The sequence below is a fragment of the Mesoplodon bidens genome, assembly GCF_964165515.1.
Source record: "Mesoplodon bidens genome assembly, chromosome: 9".
Classification (NCBI taxonomy): domain Eukaryota; kingdom Metazoa; phylum Chordata; class Mammalia; order Artiodactyla; family Ziphiidae; genus Mesoplodon; species Mesoplodon bidens.
Window position 1 is genome coordinate 102213070 of NC_138166.1, and position 24886 is coordinate 102237955.

The following is a 24886-nucleotide window of genomic DNA, read 5'->3' on the forward strand; positions in this document are numbered from 1 at the left end:
GAGGGGTGAGGAAGCAGGTGCATTAATCTACCAAATCGTGACCCTTACTGCTTAAGGACTGCCAGGTTTGGGCCCCATGCAGCCCAGCAGGCTCTGGCATCCAGAGACACCTTCAGAAGCCTTTGGGTTTTGGGAACTGCAGGTAAGCAACAGGAGCTCCAGGTGTGGACGGCACACGCTACATCTGCTACGCCTGCATTATGAAGATGATCCTTTAAGCCCTCATCAAGAATCTTCGTTAGATAAGTGAACGTACCGTTCATAAGTTACATATAAATGAACATACCTGTGAGAACACCACTGGCAATTCTTTCCACTTTTCCCAGAGGATACCTCAAATATACATGTGACATAAGGCAATCTGATATACAGGTTGAGTGAGTGCCAGGGTCAATCTGACAATCAAATATTGATATAATTTAATCTTTTCTTAGATTAAAATATATAAATCAAAGTCCTAAAATTTTCTTCCTCTTCCACAATACACTACCTTGTGTGCCCCTGGAGGTGCATGCTCAAATTTCTGATCATTACTGGGCCAAAGTATATAGAGCCTTGTCCAGCTCTCAGCTGGAAACATTTCAATTCATTTCAGAGTATGTCTGAAGTATTCTAAATGGGTAAGAAAACACAAGTAACATACAGTTACTATATAGTTTTAGCATTTATCTATCACTTAACAAGAAAGATGAAAATTTCAATATTCACAGAACTCCTTGAATGGGTATCTTATTTCCCTGTGTTTTAAAAATTATACAGAACCTCAACCATAATGCAGCTCCCTCTTTGAATTCAGTAAAACAGATCAAAGTGCTCTGACTTTCCACAGTCTTTGGTGTGAAAGGCAGATTGGGTAAGCTCCTTGTTTTCATCCTTTTTACAGAAATAACAGCTCTACAGAAACATTCTCCAAATTTACAGCTTCTTAAAGGAGTTACATATGAAAAATCAGAAATGCATTTCAACTTTCCTAAACAAGTATTTAACTGAATTCCAGAAATGTGACACAAAGTTAGAATATTCCACTTTATTTGGACTGAAATGTATATCTTATTTATTTAGTCTTGAAACAACTTAATACAGCTTAATTGTTATTATCACTTTGAATAATCTTCAACAACCTAGGGAAGAAGAGTCTAAGGTTCTACTGTACTAGTTTAAGAAATCCATTCTGTATAGGAACACAGTTATGTTAAATTCCCTTAGAGTTTAAGAACTTTAGAATCAAACCATTTTAGCCTATTAAAGACGTTTTAAAACTTGCGTCATATCCTACAAAAAGACTATTTTATGATATATATCAACAAAACTCAACACCACTTTCTCCAATAATAAAAAAATGTTTTTTTAAGTTGTTACTTTTTAAATGACGTGAAACTAAAGAAAACTGGTTGCTGGTTTTGGAATCATCTTGTTTGGAGAAAAATATCCTATGCTTTACCACCTGTTGCCACGCCTTACAGAGATAGGGTCTATAGTCTACATCCACATCACTCTGGCGATTAAAGGCACAAGAAGGCCCTTCTGCTGAGCTTGACGCTTTCTGCATTATACTTTGTGTTGTTGCAAAAAGAGCCAATCGATACTCATTGACCAGCTTCTCTAGGAGTTGGGAACATTTCTTCAGAGTGGACTCCTGTAAGTGAACACTTTCTCCTCCGTTGACACGGTCTATCCAATAAAAAGCTGACAGGCTATCCAAAATCAAAAGGCAGAGGGAGGGGTGACTACAGAACATAGTTTCTAGTGAGTACAGTGTGAGAAGTAACTGGGTGCTACTACTGCAGTACACCAAAAAAAATCTCCCAAGGCAGTATTTTATTATTTCTTCAGAACTTTCGGATAGTCTGTGCTCAAGAATTGTAACAAGCCGAAGTATATCAAAGTGGTAATCTGTGTCAATAAACAAGACTTCTACTTCCAGTCCGCCTTCCGATTTTGGAAGTATACATCGTGCTGTTAAATGATAAAGCATTTCTGTTTTTCCTGTTCCTTCTGGGCCATGAAATTCAAGAATATCACCTGTGTAAAATTTAAAAATGTCAGTCAAAATGCAGCAGCACAATAATGATAGCCTACAAAATGAAAAGTGTGCAAAAATGTTTAAAAAGACATTTACTGAAATTTTTTTCTTTTGAAAGAAAATCTAAATCCATTTGCCAAAACGGATTTGTATAAGCAAATACAAATAAGGAAATAAAAAGTAAATCACTAAATTTCACCTCTGAGAAAGGTGCTGGCTATTAATTAGCACAAAGAAAATTTGAAAAACAAAATGACATGGTTGAAATGGCCCTAAGGGAATCTCCTGGTGAGGGGTCCACATACACTCACACTTAAATTGGTGATATTATAGCACTAAGAATAAAGTGCCACAGATCTAGGGTCTTTTAAAAAGCTACTGACTACTGGTACACACCATTTCTGGTAGTTAATTATCCCATATCCAGTTTCTCATTTTTCCTTAAGTATAAAACCCCAATTTGGGGGAAAAGTAATGTGCCCAGCTTAAAAATGATTCTTCTCAGTTTTCCTTGCAACGAGAGGCCAGCAGGCAGCACAGCTGTAGCCAATGAGACACAGGTGGATGTCTGTTGGGGTTTCCAAGTTGTGCTGTCCTCACACAGGCGCCACTTCTGTCTGCTCTGCCGCTCCCTCCTCTGAGACGACAGCGAAGATGACAGGTATACACTGAGGAGGGCAGACCCTAAAAGAGGGTGGGGCAGGAAGACAGGAGGCACCCAGGACGTGGATGACAATACGGAACCTCGCACACCAGCCTGCCTCCATGCCTGTGTGACAAAAATAAGCCACTACGCTGGACTTCTGCTATGTGCAAATGAAACAGTCCCTAACTAGGGCTTCTCAAAATTGCTGGCATTATGGGTGGAACAGTTCTTGATGGTACAGTTTCACACATACAAGGCAGTGAAGACCCACAGCTTTCAGGCCCTAAGTGCCAACTGCATCCCTCAGGTGAAAACACCCCTGCACGTTTCCAAACTGCCTTCAGTTACCCCTTGCTATATGGATATCGCTTGATACTGTCTTGCTGAAATGACATGTGCACTGTGAATTATTTTTCCTAGCATTATAAATCAAAGTCAACTAGTCTAAACTTTGAAGACCCCAAATCTCTTTCTATATAGTTTCCAATAACTCTCTTTCATTGAGGACAGCACAGATAAAATAAAACACCTGGGGAAACTGTCCAGCCTCCAGAGCTTTTCAAAATCCACTCTTAACAGTGGCCTTCCAATTCTTGTTTGCTTGCCATTTATTTTTTTTAAGATTTATTATTTATTTATTTATTTATCTTAGGTTGCGTGGGGTCTTAGCTGTGGCATGCGGGCTCTTCGTTGTGGCGCACGGGCTTTTCTCTAGTTGTGGCGTGCGGGTTTTCTCTTCTCTAGTTGTGGCGCACAGGCTCCAGGGCATGTGGGCTCTGTAGCTGTGGCAGGCAGGCTTAGTTGTCCCGCGGCATGTGGGATCTTAGTTCCCCGACCAGGGATCAAACCTGCGCCCCCTGCATTAGAAGGCGGATTCTTTACCACTGGACCACCAGGGAAGTCCCTGTTGGCCACTTAATTTATGGCTGAACTACATAATTGGAAACACTATGTTAAAATGCAGATTCTTAGGCCCTAAACAAACTACAAGTCCATCTGAGAATCCAGTTACTTTATTTCCTGTTATTCCTAACAAACCATTGTATATTGGAACATTCACAAATAATGTGTAAGGAACCTAGCAATCTGTCACCATACCATATTTAAGGTAGTATAAAACTTCAGCCAATTTCCATTATAATCTTATATACAATTTGCAATTCAAAATTTTAATTAAAAGGACTCCCCCAAACCCCTGCCCCCAAGATTCCAGCCTCAAGGAGTAAAACTATTTTCATATTAACAATTGCTCATGGATGCTCTTATTAAAAGTTAACAGTGACTAAAACTATATTCAATCCAGATGTTCCAGTTACCCTCTCCTACTATACAACTGATGAGCTAAGTGGAAATCCTCCCTGCCCCCAAATAAAAATCTTTTACCGCCCCCTATTATAGAAAGAGAATAAGCGACATGCACTAGATGAAGAAACATTAACACTGAACCAATATTAATGATAGGGAAGGAAAGCTGAAAACACAGCTTAGCAAGATTAATCTGAAAGTGGTCTGGAGGACACAAAGGACCACGCAGAAACGCGATGCGGAGACAAGCAGACCACACACAAGCAAGCACCTTCTCTCCTTTCCCCAGGAAAGGCAGCCTAAGAGGCTGAGAAGCAGTAAGCAACCTTTTTATAGCGCTTTCCAAATGAAAAGGGACGGCTGCACATCTCGTTGGATCCTAGTAACAAGACTCTGAGGTGGGAAGAGCAAACTTTACCATCTTCCGTCATCACATTGAACGTGCTATGTCATTTCTGATGATCTGCTTGACTGATTCTATGTCTTGCTCACTACTTTTTTTTTTTTTTTGGCGGTACGCGGGCCTCTCACCGCTGTGGCCTCTCCCGTTGCGGAGCACAGGCTCCGGACGCGCAGGCCCAGCGGCCGTGGCTCACGGGCCCAGCCGCTCCGCGGCATGTGGGATCTTCCCGGACCGGGGCACGAACCCCCGTCCCCTGCATCGGCAGGCGGACTCCCAACCACTGCGCCACCAGGGAAGCCCAGTACGGTATATTTTGAATGCATTTCATCAGATGACTTTCTTCTTAAGAATTTCTTAGAAGAAATCTAAAGAATGAAACCATAAGTTCTCATTTGGTGAAGAAAGTCAATTTGGAACACGGCATTTTGAAAGGGAGCAGGTGTGGTAGGGAGTCACAGGTGGGGTGCGGCTTCGGCGGGCGTGAAGGCCAGCTGCCCCTGGGCCCGAGCGTGCTGACACTTCATTTCTATCAAGTCTTCAGCCTCCTTCACTTAGAAGGTAAGGGTTAGACCTAAGGTAGTGATTTAAAAGTTCTCAGAGATAGGCGTGGAAGTGCTGTGTAAAAAAAAACACATAAGCAGAGCAGAGATTTTTAATGCACATAATCATGTAAATATCCAACAAGAATTTAGCTTTCAAAAAAAATAATTTAGCTTTCAAAATGGTATGTTAAGATGTATCTCTAGGTGTCACAAATAAATACGTCCTACAGCCGCTACGATTTAAGATTCACGACAGTAATAAGAGGCTGGATATAGCAATCTAGGAATAAGTTACACAGAGATAGAGAACAGAAAACTCTCTGGGGGGTGGGAGTGAACCTAAAACTAAGATAGAGGGCGGACCAAAATTCAATTCTTGGGATAGATCCACATTTAGAGAAGTCAGCATAAAGACAGATAAAACAGAAATTTAATAGAAATAGTACTAAATAATACTAAATGCAGCAGAAAAGTTCTAAAAATAAAAAAATGGCAGGGGAGAGGTAGGAAACAGATCACTAAACTGGTCCTGGATAGTAACCTTACAGCAGTAAATGTGTAGCCTGCAAAAGCACATTTAATGTAAACATTATTTTATGAACCAAACTTTAAAAACTGAGATATTCAGAAGATAGGCTGAGGGACTTCCCTGGTGGTCCAGTGGTTAAGAATCTGCCTTCCAATACAGGGGACACGGGTTCGATCCCTGGTCGGGGAACTAAGATCCCACATGCTACGGGGCAACTAAGCCTGTGCCCTCTAGAGCCTGTGTGCTGTAACTACTGAGCCCGTGTGCCACTACAGAGAAGCCTGTGTGCCAAAACGAAGAGCCTGCACGCTGCAATGAAAGCTCCCACGTCCTCAAACTAAGACCCAACGCAGCCAAAAACGAATAAATAAATAAATATTTTTTTAAAAGTCTATTACCAAAAAAAAAAAGAACTCAATAAGCTGAAAAGGCAGCACAGGGAGCAGTCACTGCCTCTAGAGTAAAAGCAAGGAGAGAAATCAGAGTGGGGGAAGGTAGGGACACATCAGGGACTAGAAAAGAACATAATGGTTTAGGCTCATTTAAAAAGTAAAAGATTCAGTAGCAGTTTCTTGTGGCTGGAGAGTTAAATGAAGATAAATTAAGATAAGAGAAATGTAACATATTCTGAAGTAAAAGAGGAGGGACTCCACAGAGAGCTAGAAATACTTGATATTGGTCAGAGGGTAACTGTGAGATATCTCTGGATATTTTCTGGAATTCTCAGAACAGGGGAAAAAATGAAAACTTTGCCAAGTATTTTCTTGGAGAGAGGGGTGGTGCTCGTGAACATTTTTCATCATAACTCAAAAGAGTAAGGCTTTCCTACATGGTTTAACAAGGCTTTCTAAATCCATGTGTTAACTAAGGACTAGCTGGTGTGGTGTAAATATGGACTCCTTAGAGCCTTGGTTCAGCACAAGTTAAACTGAGGCAAAGTTTAAGGCTGGATAAGAGATTATTAGGTACACAGAAACCCTCCTGTCCTTTTACAGATTAATAGCAAAGTGGGGGAAAAGGTCATTTATAACAACTGGGTAAGTAAAATCTGCAACCTTGGAAATTACACATGAATACTATCATTAACTTCTTGAACTAGATTCCCTGCAAATATGTTTAATGATGAACTAAGATCAATTTCGCTGATTTTTATGAACATTTACTATCTAATCATAAGATCAAAAATAATATTCAGGGACCTCCCTGGTGGCGCAGTGGTTAAGAATCTGCCTGACAATGCAGGGGACACGGGTTTGATCCCTGGTCCCAGAAGACCCCACATGCTGCAGAGCAACTAAGCCCATGAGCCACAACTACTGAGCCTGCGCTCTAGAGCCCTCGAGCCACAACTACTGAGCCCTCACGCCGCAACTACTGAAGCCCACGCACTTAGAGCCTGTGCTCTGCAACAAGAGAAGCCACCGCAATAAGAAGCCCGTGCACTGCAACGAAGAGTAGATCCCACTCGCCGCAACTAGAGAAAGTCCACTCACAGCAATGAAGACCCAATGCAGCCAAAAAAGTAATAATAATAATAATATTCAAACATTATGTTCTGTAGAGGAGACACGGTCCTTTTAACTGAATCACTATCTCGTAAGTTTCTGCGAGCTGTTAAAAAAATCTCACCCTAGTCCAGGCAAAGTACTGCATATTACAACTGGTAGTTAAAGGAAACAACCCCCCCAAAAAAAACCCCAAAAATCTCCTCTACAGTTTGACATTAGACAAATTAAACTAAATCAGAAAATCTGGATGGTTTGGCCTTGATAGTTACTCTCACAAATAGAATGCGTAAGGGGTTTGGGTAACAGATTGTCGGAGTGAGTTTACGAATCTAAAGAGCCTTCAAAATAAGTAAAAGAAAGAAAAGCCAAAAAAAAAATACTCCATCTAGGTACCAACCTACTAATTGTATAACAAATATGTTGAATTTGCAGAGTACAATCATTACGGTACTGAAGAGGTAATGAGTCTGTATATGGTACTGAATAAGTACTATCCAAAAAAAGTATTAAAAATATGTTTTACAACAGCATTAGAGATCCCTGTAACACCTAAATCGCTTACAGCTTCAACTTGAGCTTCCCTATAACAGTTTTTGATAAACTGCTGTTGTTGATAAATAACTCTTATAATCCCAGTCTTATGTATGCTGTTGCTCCAATGAATATTCATCTAACCAGTTCTTTTTTTCCATCTAACCAGTTTTATAGCTCTAAGAGCTATCATAGTTTTAAGTAAACTTTTTTGTTAGTGACTGAACATAATGGTGTTTTTAAAGTTTCTATAAATGTAATATTCAAATGTATAAGCTGTGCTTCAAACCTATTTTTTTTTTTTGTTTTCATTTTATTTATTTTTGGCTGCACTGGGTCTTCATTGCGGTGCGCAGGCTTCTCATTGCGGTGGCTCCTCTTTGTTGGGGAGCATAGGCTCTAGGCGCGTGGGCTTCGGTCGTTGTGGCACGTGGGCTCAGCAGTTGTGGCTGTCGGGCTCTAGAGCACAGGCTCAGTAGTTGTGGCACACGGGCTTAGTTGCTCCATGGCATGTGGGATCTTCCCGGACCGGGGCTTGAACCCGTGTCCCCTGCACTGGCAGGAGGATTCTTAACCACTGCGCCACCAGGGAAGTCCTCGAACCTATGTTTTAATGTCAGTTTCGTAAGGTTCAACTTAATAATATCCTTTCTGATAGAATAAAAACAGTTCAATCTTTTGTCTAACATGTTTGATCAAAATGTGTCATTTATTATTGATAGTTTAGAATTTTTTTTTAACTAACAGATATGCTCTATAGGAAATACTAAAAGGAGTCCTTCAGGCTGCATGAAAGGAGAGCAGTAGACAGTAACAAATCCAAATGAGTTAATAAGGAACACAGGACTACATAGGTAAATATAAAAGACAGTATAAGTGTTTCATATATACATATATATATATATATATATATATTTTTTTTTTTTTTTTTTTTTTTTTTTTTTTTTTGCGGTACGCGGGCCTCTCACCGCTGTGGCCTCTCCCGTTGCGGAGCACAGGCTCCGGACGCGCAGGCCCAGCGGCCACGGCTCACGGGCCCAGCCGCTCCGCGGCATGTGGGATCTTCCCGGACCGGGGCACGAACCCGCGTCTCCTGCATCGGCAGGCGGGCTCCCAACCACTGCGCCACCAGGGAGGCCCAGTGTTTTATATTTTTAATTATTTTTTCAACTGATTTAAGAAACAACTGCATTAAGTAATTTTAATGATTTTAACTAAGCAAAATTGTAAGTGTGTTTAAGGGCATACTGTATATAAATATGTAATGTAAAACAGCACAAAGGAAGGGGACAGGAATGGAGCTATACGGTAGCAAATTTTTTATAAAATATTGAAATTAAGATGGTATTTAATCCAAACCAGATTGTTATAAATTAAGGTGGTAACTGTAATCCTCAGGGCAATCACGAGGTAAATAACTCAAAGGAAAAAAAAAAGTAAAAATAACGACAAGGAATTAAAATGCTACAGTAGAAAGTATCTATTTAACACAAAAGAAGACAGTAAAGGATGAACAGAGAAACGAAAAAGATGTAAGACACATATAAAACAGATAGCAAAACGGCAGCCATAAACCCTATCTTAACTAATAATAGTAATCAATGGATTAAACTGTTCCAACAAAAGGCAGATTGACAAAATGGAATAAAAAAACATGATCCAACTATAGGTTGTTTACAATGGGCACACTTTACATCTCACGTCACAAGGTTGATAGTAACCAAACAGTAACCAAAAGAGAGCTGAACTGCTAGCCTATTATCAGACAAAATATACTTTAAGACAAAAATTGTTATTAGAGACAAAGAAGGACATTTTGGTTTTTTATTGTGGTAAAAGATGCTTAATACCATTAGCCATCAGCGAAATGTAAGTCAAAACCACAATGAGGTATCACTTCATACTCACCAGGAAGGCTATAATCCAAGAGGCAGACAGTAACATGTTTGCAGGAAGTGGGGAAATTGGAACCATTATACACTTCACTGATAGTGGCAAGTAAAATGTGGCAATTCCCAAGCAGCTACTTTGGAAAACAGTCTGGCAATTTTGCCAAAGGTTAAACACAGAGTTACCATACAACCTGGCAGTCCCTCTCAGAGGTATTATCCAAGGAAACTGAAAACATTTCTCCACAGAAAAACTCGTACACAAAATCATCATAGCAGCATTAGTCATAACAACCAAAAAGTAGAAACAACCCAAATGTCCACACCAACTGATGAATGGGTACAATAGAATATTATTATTCAGTAAAAAGGAATGAACTACTGATGCATGCTACAATATGATAAATCTTGAAAATATTAAGCAAAGTGGAAAAAGTCAGTGACAAAACACCGCATACTGTATGATTCCAATTACATGGAATGTCCAGAAAAGGCAAATCTATAGAGGCAGAAAGTAGATTAGTGGTTGCCTAGAGCTAAGGGATGTGAAAGGAAATGGGGAGTGACTAGTAATAGGCAACCGTTTCTTTTTGGGGTGAAGAAAATGTTCTAGAATTGATTGTGCCGACAGATGCCTAAGTGTGCAAATTGTGCACTTAAATGGGTGAACTGTATCTCTTTAAGGGTGTTATATTAAAAAAGAAGAAAACCACCTAAGCACACTACCTTCTTTCTAGTTCTCCCTCGTGTAGAGGGGCCAGTAAAACAAGTGGGTATTATTCTCCCTATCGCAAAAATATTAACAGAGCTACCAAGTACCGAAGGACTTTCCTGTGATTCTCAAACTTGTAAAGAATAAAAATAAATAACAAAACTCCGAGTAAATACTGTGCTGGGATAAAAGAGGTTTTCATACTGAAGACTTAACTGCAAATAAACCAAACCCCATCTCATCTGACACAGACAAAGAAGGCTTAAAAGTGTCTCATCAAAAAAAAAAAAAAAAAAAGTGTCTCATCATCATCTTTCTCAGTTTTTAATTTCACAGTGTAACCTATATAGGCTGTTGCTAGAAGTGTGTGTATGTATATGAATATACGTGGGGGAAAAACTTGTTTTATAAAACTTAATTTATGACACTATAGTTTGGCTTGAGATTGTGTTTTTACCATGCACAGGTGAATCTTCATCAGCAAACAGATGTGGTTCTATTTCTTTCAAGGAACTTCTACCTTCCAGTCGGGCAAGGAGCTTGCGAAAGGGGAAAAAAAAGAGAAGGAAAACTCATTGTTTAAAAATACAAAATCCTAGAAATCGATATTTATTCAATTTTCCAAAAGTCTGTAAGAGACTTTTCATCATTTTGAGGATCTGAAGGAAATTATGAAATAGAAAATACAGTTTAGGAGAAAAGTTGTGCTCATTTATTCAGAAAATACTTTATTTTTTGTTAATGTACCATATACAGTTGGTATAAAATGAGTCCCTGCCCTCAAAGAAGCTGATAGGGTCTTTGGGACACAGGACCAAACTGCTAATTGCAAAGTATTTACCTTCCTTACTCATTATAATTACCTTTCTCACTCTGCTCACCACACTTGTTATCAGGTATCAGCTTTTAATCTGTCTGCCCATTATATCGCCAGCTCCTTATCTAGGGGAGGGGAAGGGAAGGGAGAGGATAGGGAGAAAGGTGGAGAAAAACTTCCCTGAGAAGCTCCCACGTGAATTCGTGAACAGGGCACAAGCAGGCGTACCTGGCAGATGGGACAACATCAGCCAAGGTGCAAAGGTTATAATAGCACAGTGTGTGGGTAAACTATAAGCAGATTTGAATTGCTAGAGCTTGTGGCACGAAACTGGCAGGAGATAATGAAGTAAACTGGCAGGAGATAATGAAGTCCTAAAAGAACAGAAGTCAGATCACAAAGGGTCTTGGATGTCACCTTTAGGAGTTTGTTCTTTGGCTCGTAGATAAGAGCAAGGGGTTTTACGAAGCAACCTAGAACAGTTAAGAGTAGACAGCTAGGTCTTTGGGCCAGAGGCTTCTCATCAGTAAAGTGAGCAAAACAACAGTATTTCCCTCACAAGACTGTTGAGGATTCAGTGTGTTCCAAGAGTGCCTGGCACAGTGTAAGCATAAACTATTATTATCTGCATTTCAAACAGATCATCTTGGTGGCTACCGAGGGGATGGATTTGAGAGCAAAGTCAGATGTGGAGAAAAGGCTCGAGTCCATCACACTAACCTGGAGAAGTGCCCGTACCAAGACAGAAGGAGCTAGAACTACAGGAAGCAAAAGTCCAAGACAGACTGAAATGTCAACGTGGGAAATAAAAGCAAAGTTGATTCTCAAGGTTCTAAGGAAACAGTACAGATTTGACAACCCTGCTAAACAACAAAAACGCGTATCACAAACGAAGAAAAGCAGTCATCCTTGGTGGGTTTTTTTTTTTTTTTAAACAGAAGCAAAAGTTTTGGAAAGATTACCTGCAGTGATGAAAAGGTTCTATATATTAATTTGGCAAATATTTATTGAATGTCTATTATGTACAAAGCACTATGGCAGGTAAAATGGAGACTACAGAAATGAAGATAATTAAGCTACCCTCAAAGAACCTGCACTTAGGTCCTCTAGGAGATGAGATTTTATCACAAAACAAGCTAAAGACTGCTAACTACACTCAAGAGTGCTTTGAGTTAGAGCGGAGCTTCTGAGGGCGTACCTGTGGTCCATGATTTTCATAAATGTTAAGATATTATTTGTCTTTCTCACTATGCTGACGCTTGCACTGATGGTGCAGCAGCAAAGGTGGGTAAAACTGCTGGCACCCAGCACAACCAAGGCAGCGGCATCAAACCGTATGAGTGCACGTAGTACTCTTCACCGCTCGCAGAAAAACAAAGAAGCAAGCGAAACTACTCTTGCCTAAGCATGTTTTTGATGTGGCAGTAAGTAAGTATTGACTCTATATTAAATCATAACCTTTGAGTACTGGTGAGAATATTCCCTGTGATGACGCGGGAAACATATTAGTAGGAAAGAATTTAACCTTGACCAAAGAGAGGTCCGGCCTTAGCCCTTGGCTCCTGGGAGATAACCTCTAGGCATCTTGGAAAATCCTGCTGATAAAAGGGTCTTTGTTTACCTGGGGGCCCTGAGCCACACCAGACAGTCTCACAGCTATCCTCACCTAAAGGTGAGGGCTTTGGGTCAGCTCAACCTCTGCATCAGTGGCTGGACACAGAGGCCAGCTGGTTGGGGGGCTGACAATGTCTACATGACAAAGCCCCATAAACACTCTGGACACCAAAGTTCAGGGGAGCTTCCTTGGTTGGCATATTGTCCCCCACTGTTGCTGGGGAAAGTTAGCACTGTCCATACTGCACTAGGACAGGGCAATTGGAAGCTCCATATTTGGAATTCTGGATTTTGTCCCATCGTATCTCTTCCCTGGGCTGATTTTAATCGGTATCCTTTTGCTGTAGTAAACTATATCCATGACTGAGCTTTCAGCGTATTCTGTAAGTCCTTCCAGCAAATCACGAAACCTGAAGGTGGTCTTGGGGAACCCCAAACATGCAATTAATGTCGGAATGAGTGAGGTCATGAGGACCTGGGACTCTGCAGTTGGTGTCTGAAGTGAAGGCAGTCTTGGGGACTCCCCCCAAGTTCACACACAGATAAAGAAAGCACTTTTGCCCCAAACTGAAATACAATGTGTTTTCTCTAGGAAAAGCACTTGTGTGATCACCTGAGCTGGATACTTTTTCATAGAACAGCCTTTTATTTGAAAGAATGACTGACAAATTAGGATGGCACTACTTTGTTATTTGGCAGACAATTTACTGAAAACAAAGAAAGTCAGCTGGCCACTTTAAGGAAACTAACTGACAGTATTTGTTGCCAATGATAAAATTTGAATTTTGGACAACTTTTATCCACTACCGTGAGCTTGACAGCATCCCAGTACTTAAAGCACTGGTGAAATCACTAAGTATTTTAAATTTCTCCATTTCACTGACAGATATAAGCCGCATAAACAACAACCCTTTGGTTATGGACGTTAACTGGAACTGCTGTGGTGACCATTTTGTACGACATATGAATATTGAACCATTTATTATGCTGTAACTCAGTCCTCAGGCCGAAAAGTATGAGAACCACTGGGTTAGAAGGTTGAGGGTCCAAAAGAAGAAGACAGAGGAACTTTTGTGGACAAGATGGAACACATGAAATTACTATAAAATGTTTTAAAAAGCATGTATACAAATGACCAACAACCTCATCAGAATGATTAACGTGAGAAGTTACTCCAACTGTTTACCCTTACTGTCATTGCTCAAGATATTTTAGAATCCTCCCCTGGAGAATTCCTTGTAAGACAGAATTCAGAAAAGGATTAGAATTTTATTGACATGACTCTTAGATAAAAATGGTATTACTCCTCTTATCAAACTGGCTGACTTTACCGATTTGCATCTGACTTTCCACTATTACTAAAAAGTCAAATTCATTTTCAAAGGATGAAAACTACCTATCAATGAGAAATTTCAAAACAGTGTTTTACAATGCCTAAAGCAGAGTATACCGAATACAGAGAAAGTGAAAGTACCTCCCAGAACTTGGAAATAGATTAACTCGACAAAAATAGAGAATATTAACAATTTATAGAAGTCACTTGATGGGATGAGATATCTTCCAAACCTAAGCAGAAAATACCCTAAAAATTTGGCATTAACCTGACCACTGTATAAACTAAAATGAACGATGTTGTCCAGATTTGAGGAGTAAGCTGAAGGAAGCAAGGTATAATCAATCTAGAGTTTCAGAAGGGCAAAGAGTAAATTAAGCCAGGGTAAAGGGAACCAAAGTAAGTTCAGTCTGACATGGTAGTTTAATCCTTTTAGGGAAGAGGAACACATCAGGCAAACAAAGCTTGGTGATGGTAGCTATTAAGATAATTCAACTATTTCTCTTGATCCTCTAAGCAACCTTTCTGAGCCCAAAGTGCCTAACTGGGAAAGAATACACAGTGGACACAACAATTTTACTCTATTTGGTAGTTTCACTAATCTTGTAAATTAATAGATGTGGCATTTGGTTTGTAAATCAGTATCTGCCAGGTTTTATTATCACAACAATAGCTATCTAATAATAGCTACTATTTGTACTTGCTGTGGTACATAATTTATATACATTATCTCTTTTAATTATCACATTAACTCTATTTGTTATCATTCTATTTTTCAGATGAGAAAACTAGGAGACGCCAGAGTTGGGATTTAACTGAGATCTCTGGCTCCCCAAGCCTGGAATTCTTCCCCTGTGCTACAGAGCCTCAGAATCGGTATCACTGAGTCTGAAAAAATCTGAGTACAGGGATGACAGTTTTTGGACCTACTCAGCTGAAGATCAAACCAATCTGAGGTCCTGTCTAGGCAATTATCTGGTCTCTCTCAACCATCTCTCTTAGCACTCCCTCTAACACCACATGGAGCCCCAAATGTTTTCAACAGCAACATCAATACTGGAGCTAGTATACGGCCTGCAAAAGGGGTAATTAATACTCAATTATACAGATATTCATTGGTAAAAATTTCAAGCAAGTCAAGTGTATTCCAGGAACTGAGTAAGGTGCATAGATACAACACCTTACTTACATAGATACAACAGACACAGTTCCTATCCTCAAAGAATTTAATGATGGAGAGTCAAAGGTTTACAAAGTAAAATAAAGTATTGTAGGTGCTATAATATCAATAGAAATAACATGGGGCTCTGTGAAGGCATAAAAAAGGAACAGTCGATTCTGTGTGAGAGGCAACTTTAACTCTGAAAGAGAGATTTAGCATGTAGTTCTTTCAGGCACATACGAAATATTCATTGATAGAACAATGTCCTTTCCCTATCCTCTCAATTAAATGCTCTAAGGCCTAGACTACTGAATGAATGAAAATTCTACACATTCCTCAGGGCCAGCTCCTTCCATGAAGCTATTCCTATACTCAGGAACACATTACCTACCAGTCTCCCTCATCTGGATCTAAGAGCTTGAAAGGAACTGGCTCACCACCAATTCCAAAATGCTTTACATTTGGCAGAAACTTAGTAGCTGCCTATTAAGTTGAAGGTAAACAGGTCACAGGTAGGTAGAATTGGAGGAGGATGGAGAATAAAAAGAACCTCAAACTACACAGATTTTCACATGTTTGGACAATCTATGCAAACTTCTACTAAACAAAAGTCCTTGAGTATTCTTACAGCTATCATCAAAGTTCTTAACACTCATTAACAAAAGTCTGTTTTATAGACAATCATATAGCTTCAATGCCTGTTAAGTAGAATACGTATCATACAGATGTTTTAAAACATCATTTGGTTATGGAAAAGCTTACACTAGAGCAGGAAGGAGAGCTTAAAGATCAAATTAACCAGAAATGAATGACATTAAGGCAAACATGTGTATGTAATTGTCATTTGGATAAAGGCTCATTTCCCCTGACCTTTTGTGATTAAATCTGTTTGCAGATGGACCCCAGCAGCAAGGTTTCAAACCAGTTAAGTATAAAAGTCTACCTAAAGAAGCAAACACTCTAAACCAAATATTCCCACCCCTGCCCTATAACAGGCCTGGATTTCCACTACAAACTGAATACAATTCTTAGTAGTTTTATTACATATATACCAAGGAAATTCACTCCAGGCAAATATGTGTTAACTGTAACATACAGAAAGAGAGGAGTTGGAATGTGTAGGATGGCAAGGGAAAGTAGCAGCTATGTTAACATGTATGTGATCAGTGCAGAATTTGGCCCTTACCATGGTAGTCCCTTAAATTCACGGACTAATTCTTTTTCACTTGTGAAATTAGGCTCCTCTGCCACTTAGAAAATTCAATTGCCCTTCAGGGCAGAGTGCTAGGCCTGGCTCTTAATAAAGCTTTCGTCTCAATTATATGGAAAAGACAATTGTTACTCGAATACCAAATCATACAAATTCCATTGTTTCTACGTATAGTCCCCAAAGAGCTGCTGCCTTTATAACTAATAGTTTTTAAAAAGCAATCATCCTGGGCTTCCCTGGTGGCGCAGTGGTTGAGAGTCTGCCTGCTGATGCAGGGGACACGGGTTCGTGTCCGGGTCCGGGAGGATCCCACATGCCGCGGAGCGGCTGGGCCCGTGAGCCATGGCCGCTGAACCTGCGCGTCCGGAGCCTGTGCTCCGCAACGGGAGAGGCCACGGCAGTGAGAGGCCCGCGTACCGCAAAAAAAAAAAAAAAAGAAAAGAAAAGAAATGAGCATTTGGCAACATGAAGCTCGATGGTAACCCTGAGAAGAGCATTTTTGGTGGTACGTGGAGACAAGCCAGATTACAGTGGGCTAAAGAGTGAATGAATGAGAGAAAAGCAGGCTCAGGCCAGAGCACGAGGGAGGAGTGCTGTACAGAGGAGGAAGGGAAGGGGGCTGGTAGGGGCTGGTGTGTAGGGAGTTTTCTGGTTTGTTTTGTGTGTACTGCTTTATGTTAGGATACTGACAGAAATGATTGGTAGAAAGAAGACTGCAGATGCAGAAGACAGAAAAAATGGGGATACCTGCAGGAGTGCTGTCCTTGAGGGGGTGGAGTGGGGTGGATGGAATTCATATCACAAGTGGAGAAGCTGCCCTTTCTGAGAAGCAAAAATGTTCTACTTTACAGGAAGGAATTCAGAGAAAATCAGTACATGTACTTTTTGTCAATACAGACTTGATGAAAAAGCAGGAATTGCTATATTACTACCCAATAAAGTAGACTTCAGAGCAAAGAAAATTACTAGAGACAAAGAGGGACACTACACAATGATAAAAGGATCAATCCACTAGGAAGACATGTGATCCTAAATGTGTACATATCAGACACACCTCAAAATACACGAAGCAAAACTCATACAGCTGAAAGGAGAAACAGACAAACTCGCTAGTTGGGACTTCAACACCCACTTCTCAGAAACCAAAAGACTTACCAGAAGATCTGAACAACACAACCAACAGGATCTAATTCATATACACAGAACATTCGACCCAACAATAGCTGAGTGTACATTTTTTTTCAAGTGCCCATGGAACATTCGTCAAGCTAGATCACACCCTGGGCCATAAAACAAACCTCAATAATCATAAAAGAACTGAAGTCATACAGAGTATGTTTGACTATAATGGAAACAAACCAGAAATCAGTAACAGACAACAGGAAAAAATAAGGGAGTTCCTGTGATTTTGTTTGCTTGTTTTCTCAGTGACACATGAGGCAAGGCAGAAAGGAGAAGGAAGAGAAGGGAAGGCATGAAATTTATCATTAAACAATTACTGAGCACCTACTGTGGGCTAAATATTGTTCTAAACACTGAAGCTTAAAGGAGTAATGCCAACAGAGAACAATCATCATCCTTCAACGGCAGAGGTGGGGAGGAAGACAACATATAAACAATATAAGATGTCAGATGTGGTACACCAGGGGTCCCCAACCCCCGGGCCTCAGAGGGGTTTGGGCCCGCGGCCTGTTAGCAGCAGGTGAGCGGCGGGGGAGCAAAGCTTCATCTGCTGCTCCCCATCGCTCGCATTACCACCTGAACCAACACCCCTACCTGTCCATGGAAAAACTGTCTTCCACGAAACCGGTCCTTGGTGCCAAAAAGGCTGCGGACCGCTTTAGGACACCACTACTTAACAAGTATGCGCAAATGAAGCCATCTGGTGGATGATACCAAAATATTGCCAAAATCTTTTCTAATGCTCTCAGAGGAATGTAAAAGTAAAAACTGCCATTGTTACTGTGCAAAAGTAAGGTAAAGAACAGATTATTCTACTGTAAATTGCATTCCAGTGTGTGTCTTCTTTAAATCAAGGGCTCCTTATATAAGTTTTCCACTCAGCTATCTGGCCTACGCTAAATTGCATCCCTAGAATCTGTTAAAGGAAAATATTCTTTGCGACTTTGTTTTCTTGGAAGACCCTGTATGAAATGTCTCTTCCCTACTACTCACAAAATGTGGGAAAGGTTAGCTATTTTATAAGGTGGTTATTCTTGTGAATTAAAATTTTAAAGTAGTTTATTTCCCTGGTGGTCCAATGGGTAAGACTCCACGCTCCCAATGCAGGGGGCCTGGGTTCGATTCCTGGTCAGGGAACTAGATCCTGCATGCATGCCACAACTGAGTCCACATGCCACAACTAAAGATCCCGCATGACGCAACTAAGACCTGGCACAGCCAAAATAAATATATAAAATAATAAATAAATAAATAAAATTTTTTTTTCGGTACGCGGGCCTCTCACTGTTGTAGCCTCTCCCGTTGCAGAGCACAGGCTCCGGACGCGCAGGCTCAGCGGCCATGGCTCACGGGCCCAGCCGCTCCGCGGCACGCGGGATCCTCCCGGACCGGGGCACAAACCCGCGTCCCCTGCATCAGCAGGCGGACCCTCAACCACTGCGCCACCAGGGAAGCCCAATAAATAAATATTTTTAAAAAATAAAAAAAATTAAGTAGTTTATTTCAGCTTCTTGGGATAATTTGTGACCTCAGATAGCTTCCTCAACACAATGCCTCCAGGTAGGACCCATCTAGTAGACTGATGTACAAAGAAAGACAATAGAATCCAAGCAAATTAAGCAATGGCCATACAGTGCCCAGCACTTAAGGGAAAAGAGGGTTGCTTAGTTGGTTTTGATGACAAAAAGGAAAAAGAATAAAGCAGCACCAACTGCCCAGCTCACTAATCTTCTCCCCTCCACCCCACTGTACTCCAAAGTAATATGAGTGAGGTAATCTTGCTTAGGATCTCCAGACAGCCGTGGCAGGCAAACTATATGATGCTAAATTCTTTGTTCAGTGCGTCGACTGCACTGGGCTCTCATTTTTTGGATGTTAGGCTTGTTCTGATTGCAAAAGTCATCTGAGTTTAACCTGCGTTTCAAATTATCATCTCAATCAGTAAGGTTGTAACTGTAGCAGTTCTTACAGGGAGCAGCGCCTCTACTCTGAAGGAGCAAGGGTTGGCACACTATGGCCGGCGGGCCAAATCCTGAAGTTTAAAAAATAAAAGGTTTACTGGCACACAGCCATGCTCATTTGTTTACACACCTCTGGCTGCCTGCACATTACAACAGCAGAGCTGAGTAGCTGTGACCGAGACCGAATGGCCCACAAAGCCTAAATATAGACGATCTACTCTGGTCCTTCACAGAAAGAGCCTGTTGATCGTTTAAGGGTATCGCTTCCCCTCCCTCCTCTGTATAAAAGATCCTCCATAACCTGCCTCTGCCTATTTCTCAGGGCTTACTTCCCGACAGTTTCCCCACTAGCTTTGTCCGTCTACAGAGAACTACTTGCAGTTCCCCTAAATCAGTGATGCCCTTGCTCAAGGCAGAACCCACATACTTGCAACTCCCTGCCCCGAATGCCACCCCTTCCTTGCCAAGCCACCGACCATCCAAAGGTCCCTAAAAACCTCAGCTGTCCCCTCCTCCTCCCAGTTAGTCTTCCAGCCTGCCCGCCCCTCGGCCGGACGGCACGATTTACCAACCGTCCTGTAATTTGTAGGCAGCCTCCCTTACTTGTCCTGCAAAAGCAGAAGCCGTTTCTTGCGTTTCTTAACCAGCGGTTAACACGTAGTAAGTGCTTGATACTTGCTGGTTGAATTCCTGAATAAATCTTTGCAGACACCACATGGCTTGTGTGGCCCTGGATGCTTAGGCTGTAAATGTAAGCTGCGATAGCGAGGCTGAATGCCGTAAGCAAAAGACGTACAGAACAGAAGCAACAGGTGGAGCCATCTACTCAGATACCACTGTTCCAGAAAAGTCTATGAGCGCTCCGCCTGGCGATGCCCTGCTTTTCCTAGCCTCTCTTGCACACCGTACCATGTCTGACTGGTTCACGCATGACAGGTTTGGCCCGTAATGCTAGCGGTCTCGGGGGCCGGCTCGGGGGACACAGGTTTGGGGGGCGGGGCTCTACTCTAGCCGGCGTCCGGGCCCCGCGCACCTCCCCCTCCCCGGGGCGCCCCGGCCTCCCGCGCCCTCGGGGCTCCCTCGCCCGCCCACGGCCCTGTTCTCGTCTCCCTAGCTCCCACCTCGGCAGCTCTCACCTCCGTCCCAGACTCAGCCCTATGGAAGTCACTACACATCGCCTCGGAGGCTCGGCGCACCAGCTACTCAACTTTCCCGCCAGCGTCGCCATTTACTGCGCGGCCTCGGCCCCGCAGCCAGTCAGAAACCCTAACCCACTGACCCGGGCGCGAGCATGCGCACTGCGCCCGCCCTCAGCCGGAGAGCCGGCGGGCATGCGCAGCAGGGCGTGCGACCGCCCCCGGCCCCGCTCAGTGACGTCAGACCACGTCTCCTAGGAGACCGGGAGGTAACTGGGGATTTTCTTTTCTTCTCTCTCATAAATTTCCATTTGTTTTTATTGGGTAGAACTAGCAGCATGTATTTTTTTTTTTTAAGTATTAACAGAACACTTACTGAGCAAACGGGTCTTTTTGTTTATTCTTGGGTTAAAAGCCTCTGGCTGGCTGTGGGTGTAGTTTACGGTTGATTCTGAATAAATGAAAAAAGTATACTAAATTCAAACGAGTTTTTAAAATAAAGCGAGCCGGCGGATATGTCCAGTTCTTTGTGGAGGTAGAAGAATTCTATTACTGTTTGTTATCAAGTGCCTATCCATTAAGATAGATAAATATTAGATGGACAGATGATAGAAAGATAGATGGATGTTGAGTATTTGCTCTATGCCAGACCTTGTGCCGAGCCCTGGGAACAGAACAAAGAATAAGAGACATGCATGAATGGGGTTTACAGCCTATTAAGCCATTTACTGGAATGTGTCCTTTAAAAATTCGCTTTCCAATAGCTGTAGCTGTTGTTTAGTTGGGCAAAACAGTGAGGTTGGCAGTGTAGGGTTCTCTTTTTCTTATCCTTACACTTGCAGCTGTGTAATTAAGAAATGATTATAATATTAGTAATGATAGGTAACGCTTCCAGAGTGTATTATGTGCCAGGAACTGTCCTAAGGTCTTTATATATAATAACCCATTTAATCTCCACAGTCCCGAGGTGGGTATTGTTATTATCCTTATTTTAGAGATGAGAAAACTGAGGCACCAATTTTGGCCCATTTTACTTTGTTGTAATGATTGTGGTGGGCCGACACTTTAATGGGAAACAGGAAGGAAAGACCATGAATACAGACAGTTCTTCACAGAAACTTGGCTGTGAAGGAAGGAAATAGCATATTACACAGAAAATATATATATAGGATAAAGGAAGAGGATAGGATAAACGATAAGGAGGCAAAGCCTGGTTCAAGTTTAAATGCTGATAGGAAAGAGCTAGTAGAGACTTAATGGTTAAAGACACCATCTGAGAAAGGATACTTGATGGAGCTGGACTGGAAGAGGAAAGAGGGTGCTGGGTGTAAGAATCAGCTCTAGATGGGGGAGGGCATCTCTTCAACGTGAGCAGGGACAAGGAGTCAAGAATGGGTGCAGGGCTTCCCTGGTGGCGCAGTAGTTGAGAGTCCTCCTGCCGATGCAGTGGACACGGGTTCGTGCCCCGGTCTGGGAAGATCCCACATGCCGCAGAGCGGCTGGGCCCGTGAGCCATGTCTGCTGAGCCTGCGCGTCTGGAGCCTGTGCTCCGCAATGGGAGAGGCCACAACAGTGAGAGGCCCGTGTACCGCAAAAAAAAAAAAAAAAAAAAAAAAAAGAATGGGTGCAGACTATTCACAGTAGCCAAGACACAGAAGCAACCTAAATGTCCATCAACAGGTGAGTGGATCAAGAAGATGTGGTATATATATATATATATATATATATATATATATATATATATACACACAATGGAATACTACTCAGCCATAAAAAAAGAATGAAATAACACCATTTGCAGCAACACGGATGTACCTAGAGATTATCACACTAAGAGAAGTAAGTCAGACAGAGGAAGACAAATATCGCATGATATCACTTATATGTGGAATCTAAAACATGACACAAATGAACCTATTTATGAAACAGAAATAGACTCACAGATATAGAGAACAGACTTGTGGTTGCTAGGAGGGAGGGCGGTGGGGGAGGGATGGATCAGGAGTTTGGGGTTAGTGGATGCAAACTATTATATATAGAATGGATGGACAACAAGGTCCTGCTGTATAGCACAGGGAACCATATTCAATATCCTGTGATAAACCATAAGGGAAAAGAATACAAAAAAGAATGTCTATATGTGTGTATAACTGAATCGCTTTGCTATATGGCAGAAACTAACACAACATTGTAAATCAACGATACTTCAATTTAAAAAAAATGGGTGCAGATGCCAGATACAGTTTGGGGTGGGGAGCTCAAAGAGGTTGAGGAAAGTTCTAGTCTGAGGACTTATGCTTTTTCTCTGAAGTAAAAAGCAAGGTAGTAGAAATGTAAGATTTGAGTTTCAATTCCTCTGGTGAAAATTAAAGTGAGCACCCAAGTCAAATCCCTAAACAAATGTTACCCACCTACGCACTCTGCTAAACCTTCCTCAGAAAACCATTCCTGGTCCACTTGAGTACACGGAGCAGCGAGTGACAGACCTAACTACTACCCTAGACTATGGCAGTAATTGTTCTAACTAGGGAAATTGTCCTGTAATTGTCTATAATCACATTTAATATTCAACATACATTAGTACTATTCTTTCATTGCACAGAGCTCTTCCCTGAGTTACAATGTTCTTGAATTCTAAGATGAATTTTCTGAACTCACCATGGATTTTGATGTCAAAATTTTGAACCCGGTTCTGTCACTTATTACCATCATTTAAGTTACTTGCCCCTCTGGGCTTTAGTTAGCTAGAGCTGTGATGACTAAGGGAAACTGTGTACTACCGCAGCTCCTGATACAAAATATCGATTCCCTTCCTACCTCCCTACCTTTCTTAGATCAGCACTTAACAGAGCACCAAAGATATAATAAATACTCAGTAGATAGCTCCTGTTCACCGTGATGGTAGTGATTAGGGCCAGATTAACAGATGAGCCTGTATGGCAGTAGTTATAAAGAGTGCAAAAACTTCTCTGGGCTCTAAACTGCCACAGAAATATGATATGGAAAAACTCTTGTTTTTTGGCCGTGCCGCGAGGCTTGTGGGATCTTTGTTCCCTGACCAGGGATTGAACCAAAGTTTGCTTCCTCTGCCTTCTCCCCATCTACTCCCACCCATACACGCAGGATTATGAATCTCTAAAAATAGACTGAAAAAATTTTTGAATACAGTCTTTTTTTTTTTTTTGGTCGCACCACGTGGCTTGGGAGATCTTAGTTCCCTGACCAAGGATTGAACCCCTGCCATGGAAGTGCCGAGTCCTAACCACTGGACCACCAGGGACTTCCCTAGGCAAATATTTTTAATATGTCAAATTATATTATTTGTTCCCCCAACCAAGTCCATAAATCTTAATCCAATTCGGATGGTATTGATGATGGTGATGACTTGAGGTATTACCCCTTTTGTACTGGGGTCCTGGATTTCCTATCTTAGACAAGTGAAGTCTGTTTATTTTTTTAATTCTACAGGATGTCAAAGTCATTTGTAGAGTGAGCAGAGCAAAGTCAAGTTTACGCCCATTCTAAAAGATTTGGGCTCCCTAAGCTGAAGTTTCCTCTCCTGTAATGCAACCCATTCCATGTGCGGGTGTTACCTCACCCTTCTCCCATTGCCCTGTGGCTACTAGGGCTCTGGTAAGCAATGCAAGGAAATGCTGATATTCTGGCTGCTGCTGTTACTGTGAGTAATAAAATCTTCTGTCTCGGACTTGGACTTTTGTGTGGTCTGTCAGCATCCATGAAACTGTGGTAGGCTAACTTGTTAGCTTGCAGGAAGAGTTAAAATCCCAAGCTCTTCATAGGTCTTGACAACCCACACCAAACAATCTGTAACAGGATAAATTAACAGTTTTGAGTGAGCAAAGCAGAGGCTCCGAGAAGCGGGAATATAATTGTCATTGAGAATGGCAGGAAGACTATTTCAAAATGGTGGGAAAGTGCAGCCAATATCGATGTATATGTCTTTCATTCTGACCTAAAGATGTTTCATGCCTTGTTAAACTTTCTTGATAAAGTTTTGAATCTAACTTCTAGGACTTGAGAACTACAAATTTAGACCTGGCAATATGAATCCCCACTTCAAGTTCTAAGAGGCAAGAATATGGAACTAGTAGTATTGGCTGTTAATATCAAGATGACAAGCTGTTTTGTGGAATGAAAAAGCTTCATGCAAAGATATATATTTTTCTGGGTGGACAAGATCCTACTGTATAGCACAGGGAACTAAATTCAATGTCCTGGGATAAACCATAATGGAAAAGGGTACAAAAAAGTATGTATATATGTATAACTGAGTCACTTTGCTGTACAGCAGAAAGCAACACAACATTGTAAATCAACTATACTTCAATTAAAACAAGATACATATTTTTTTCACCCATCTAT

General features: G+C 41.4%; 1 protein-coding gene across 1 annotated transcript; it reads right to left on the reverse strand.

Moving 5' to 3' along the window:
• Positions 1 to 623: 623 nt before the first annotated feature.
• Positions 624 to 20637, reverse strand: XRCC2 (X-ray repair cross complementing 2). Its single transcript, XM_081244878.1, has 3 exons — positions 20504 to 20637; positions 10546 to 10627; positions 624 to 2022 (listed from the first exon to the last, which is right to left on the reverse strand). Exons 1-3 carry the CDS (start codon positions 20540 to 20542, stop codon positions 1301 to 1303), a joined length of 843 nt encoding a protein of 280 aa, XP_081101004.1. The 5' UTR covers positions 20543 to 20637; the 3' UTR covers positions 624 to 1300.
• Positions 20638 to 24886: the final 4249 nt, after the last annotated feature.

Bases quoted from the DNA above. Each gene is read 5' to 3' on its own strand.
- XRCC2 (XM_081244878.1), bottom strand. From the start codon at position 20,542: ATGTGTAGTGACTTCCATAGGGCTGAGTCTGGGACGGAG. The intron at 10,628-20,503 runs GTGAGAGCTGCC...CCCTTTCGCAAG, and splicing joins GGGCTGAGTCTGGGACGGAG to CTCCTTGCCCGACTGGAAGG. The intron at 2,023-10,545 runs GTAAAAACACAA...AATTTTACACAG, and splicing joins TGAAGATTCACCTGTGCATG to GTGATATTCTTGAATTTCAT.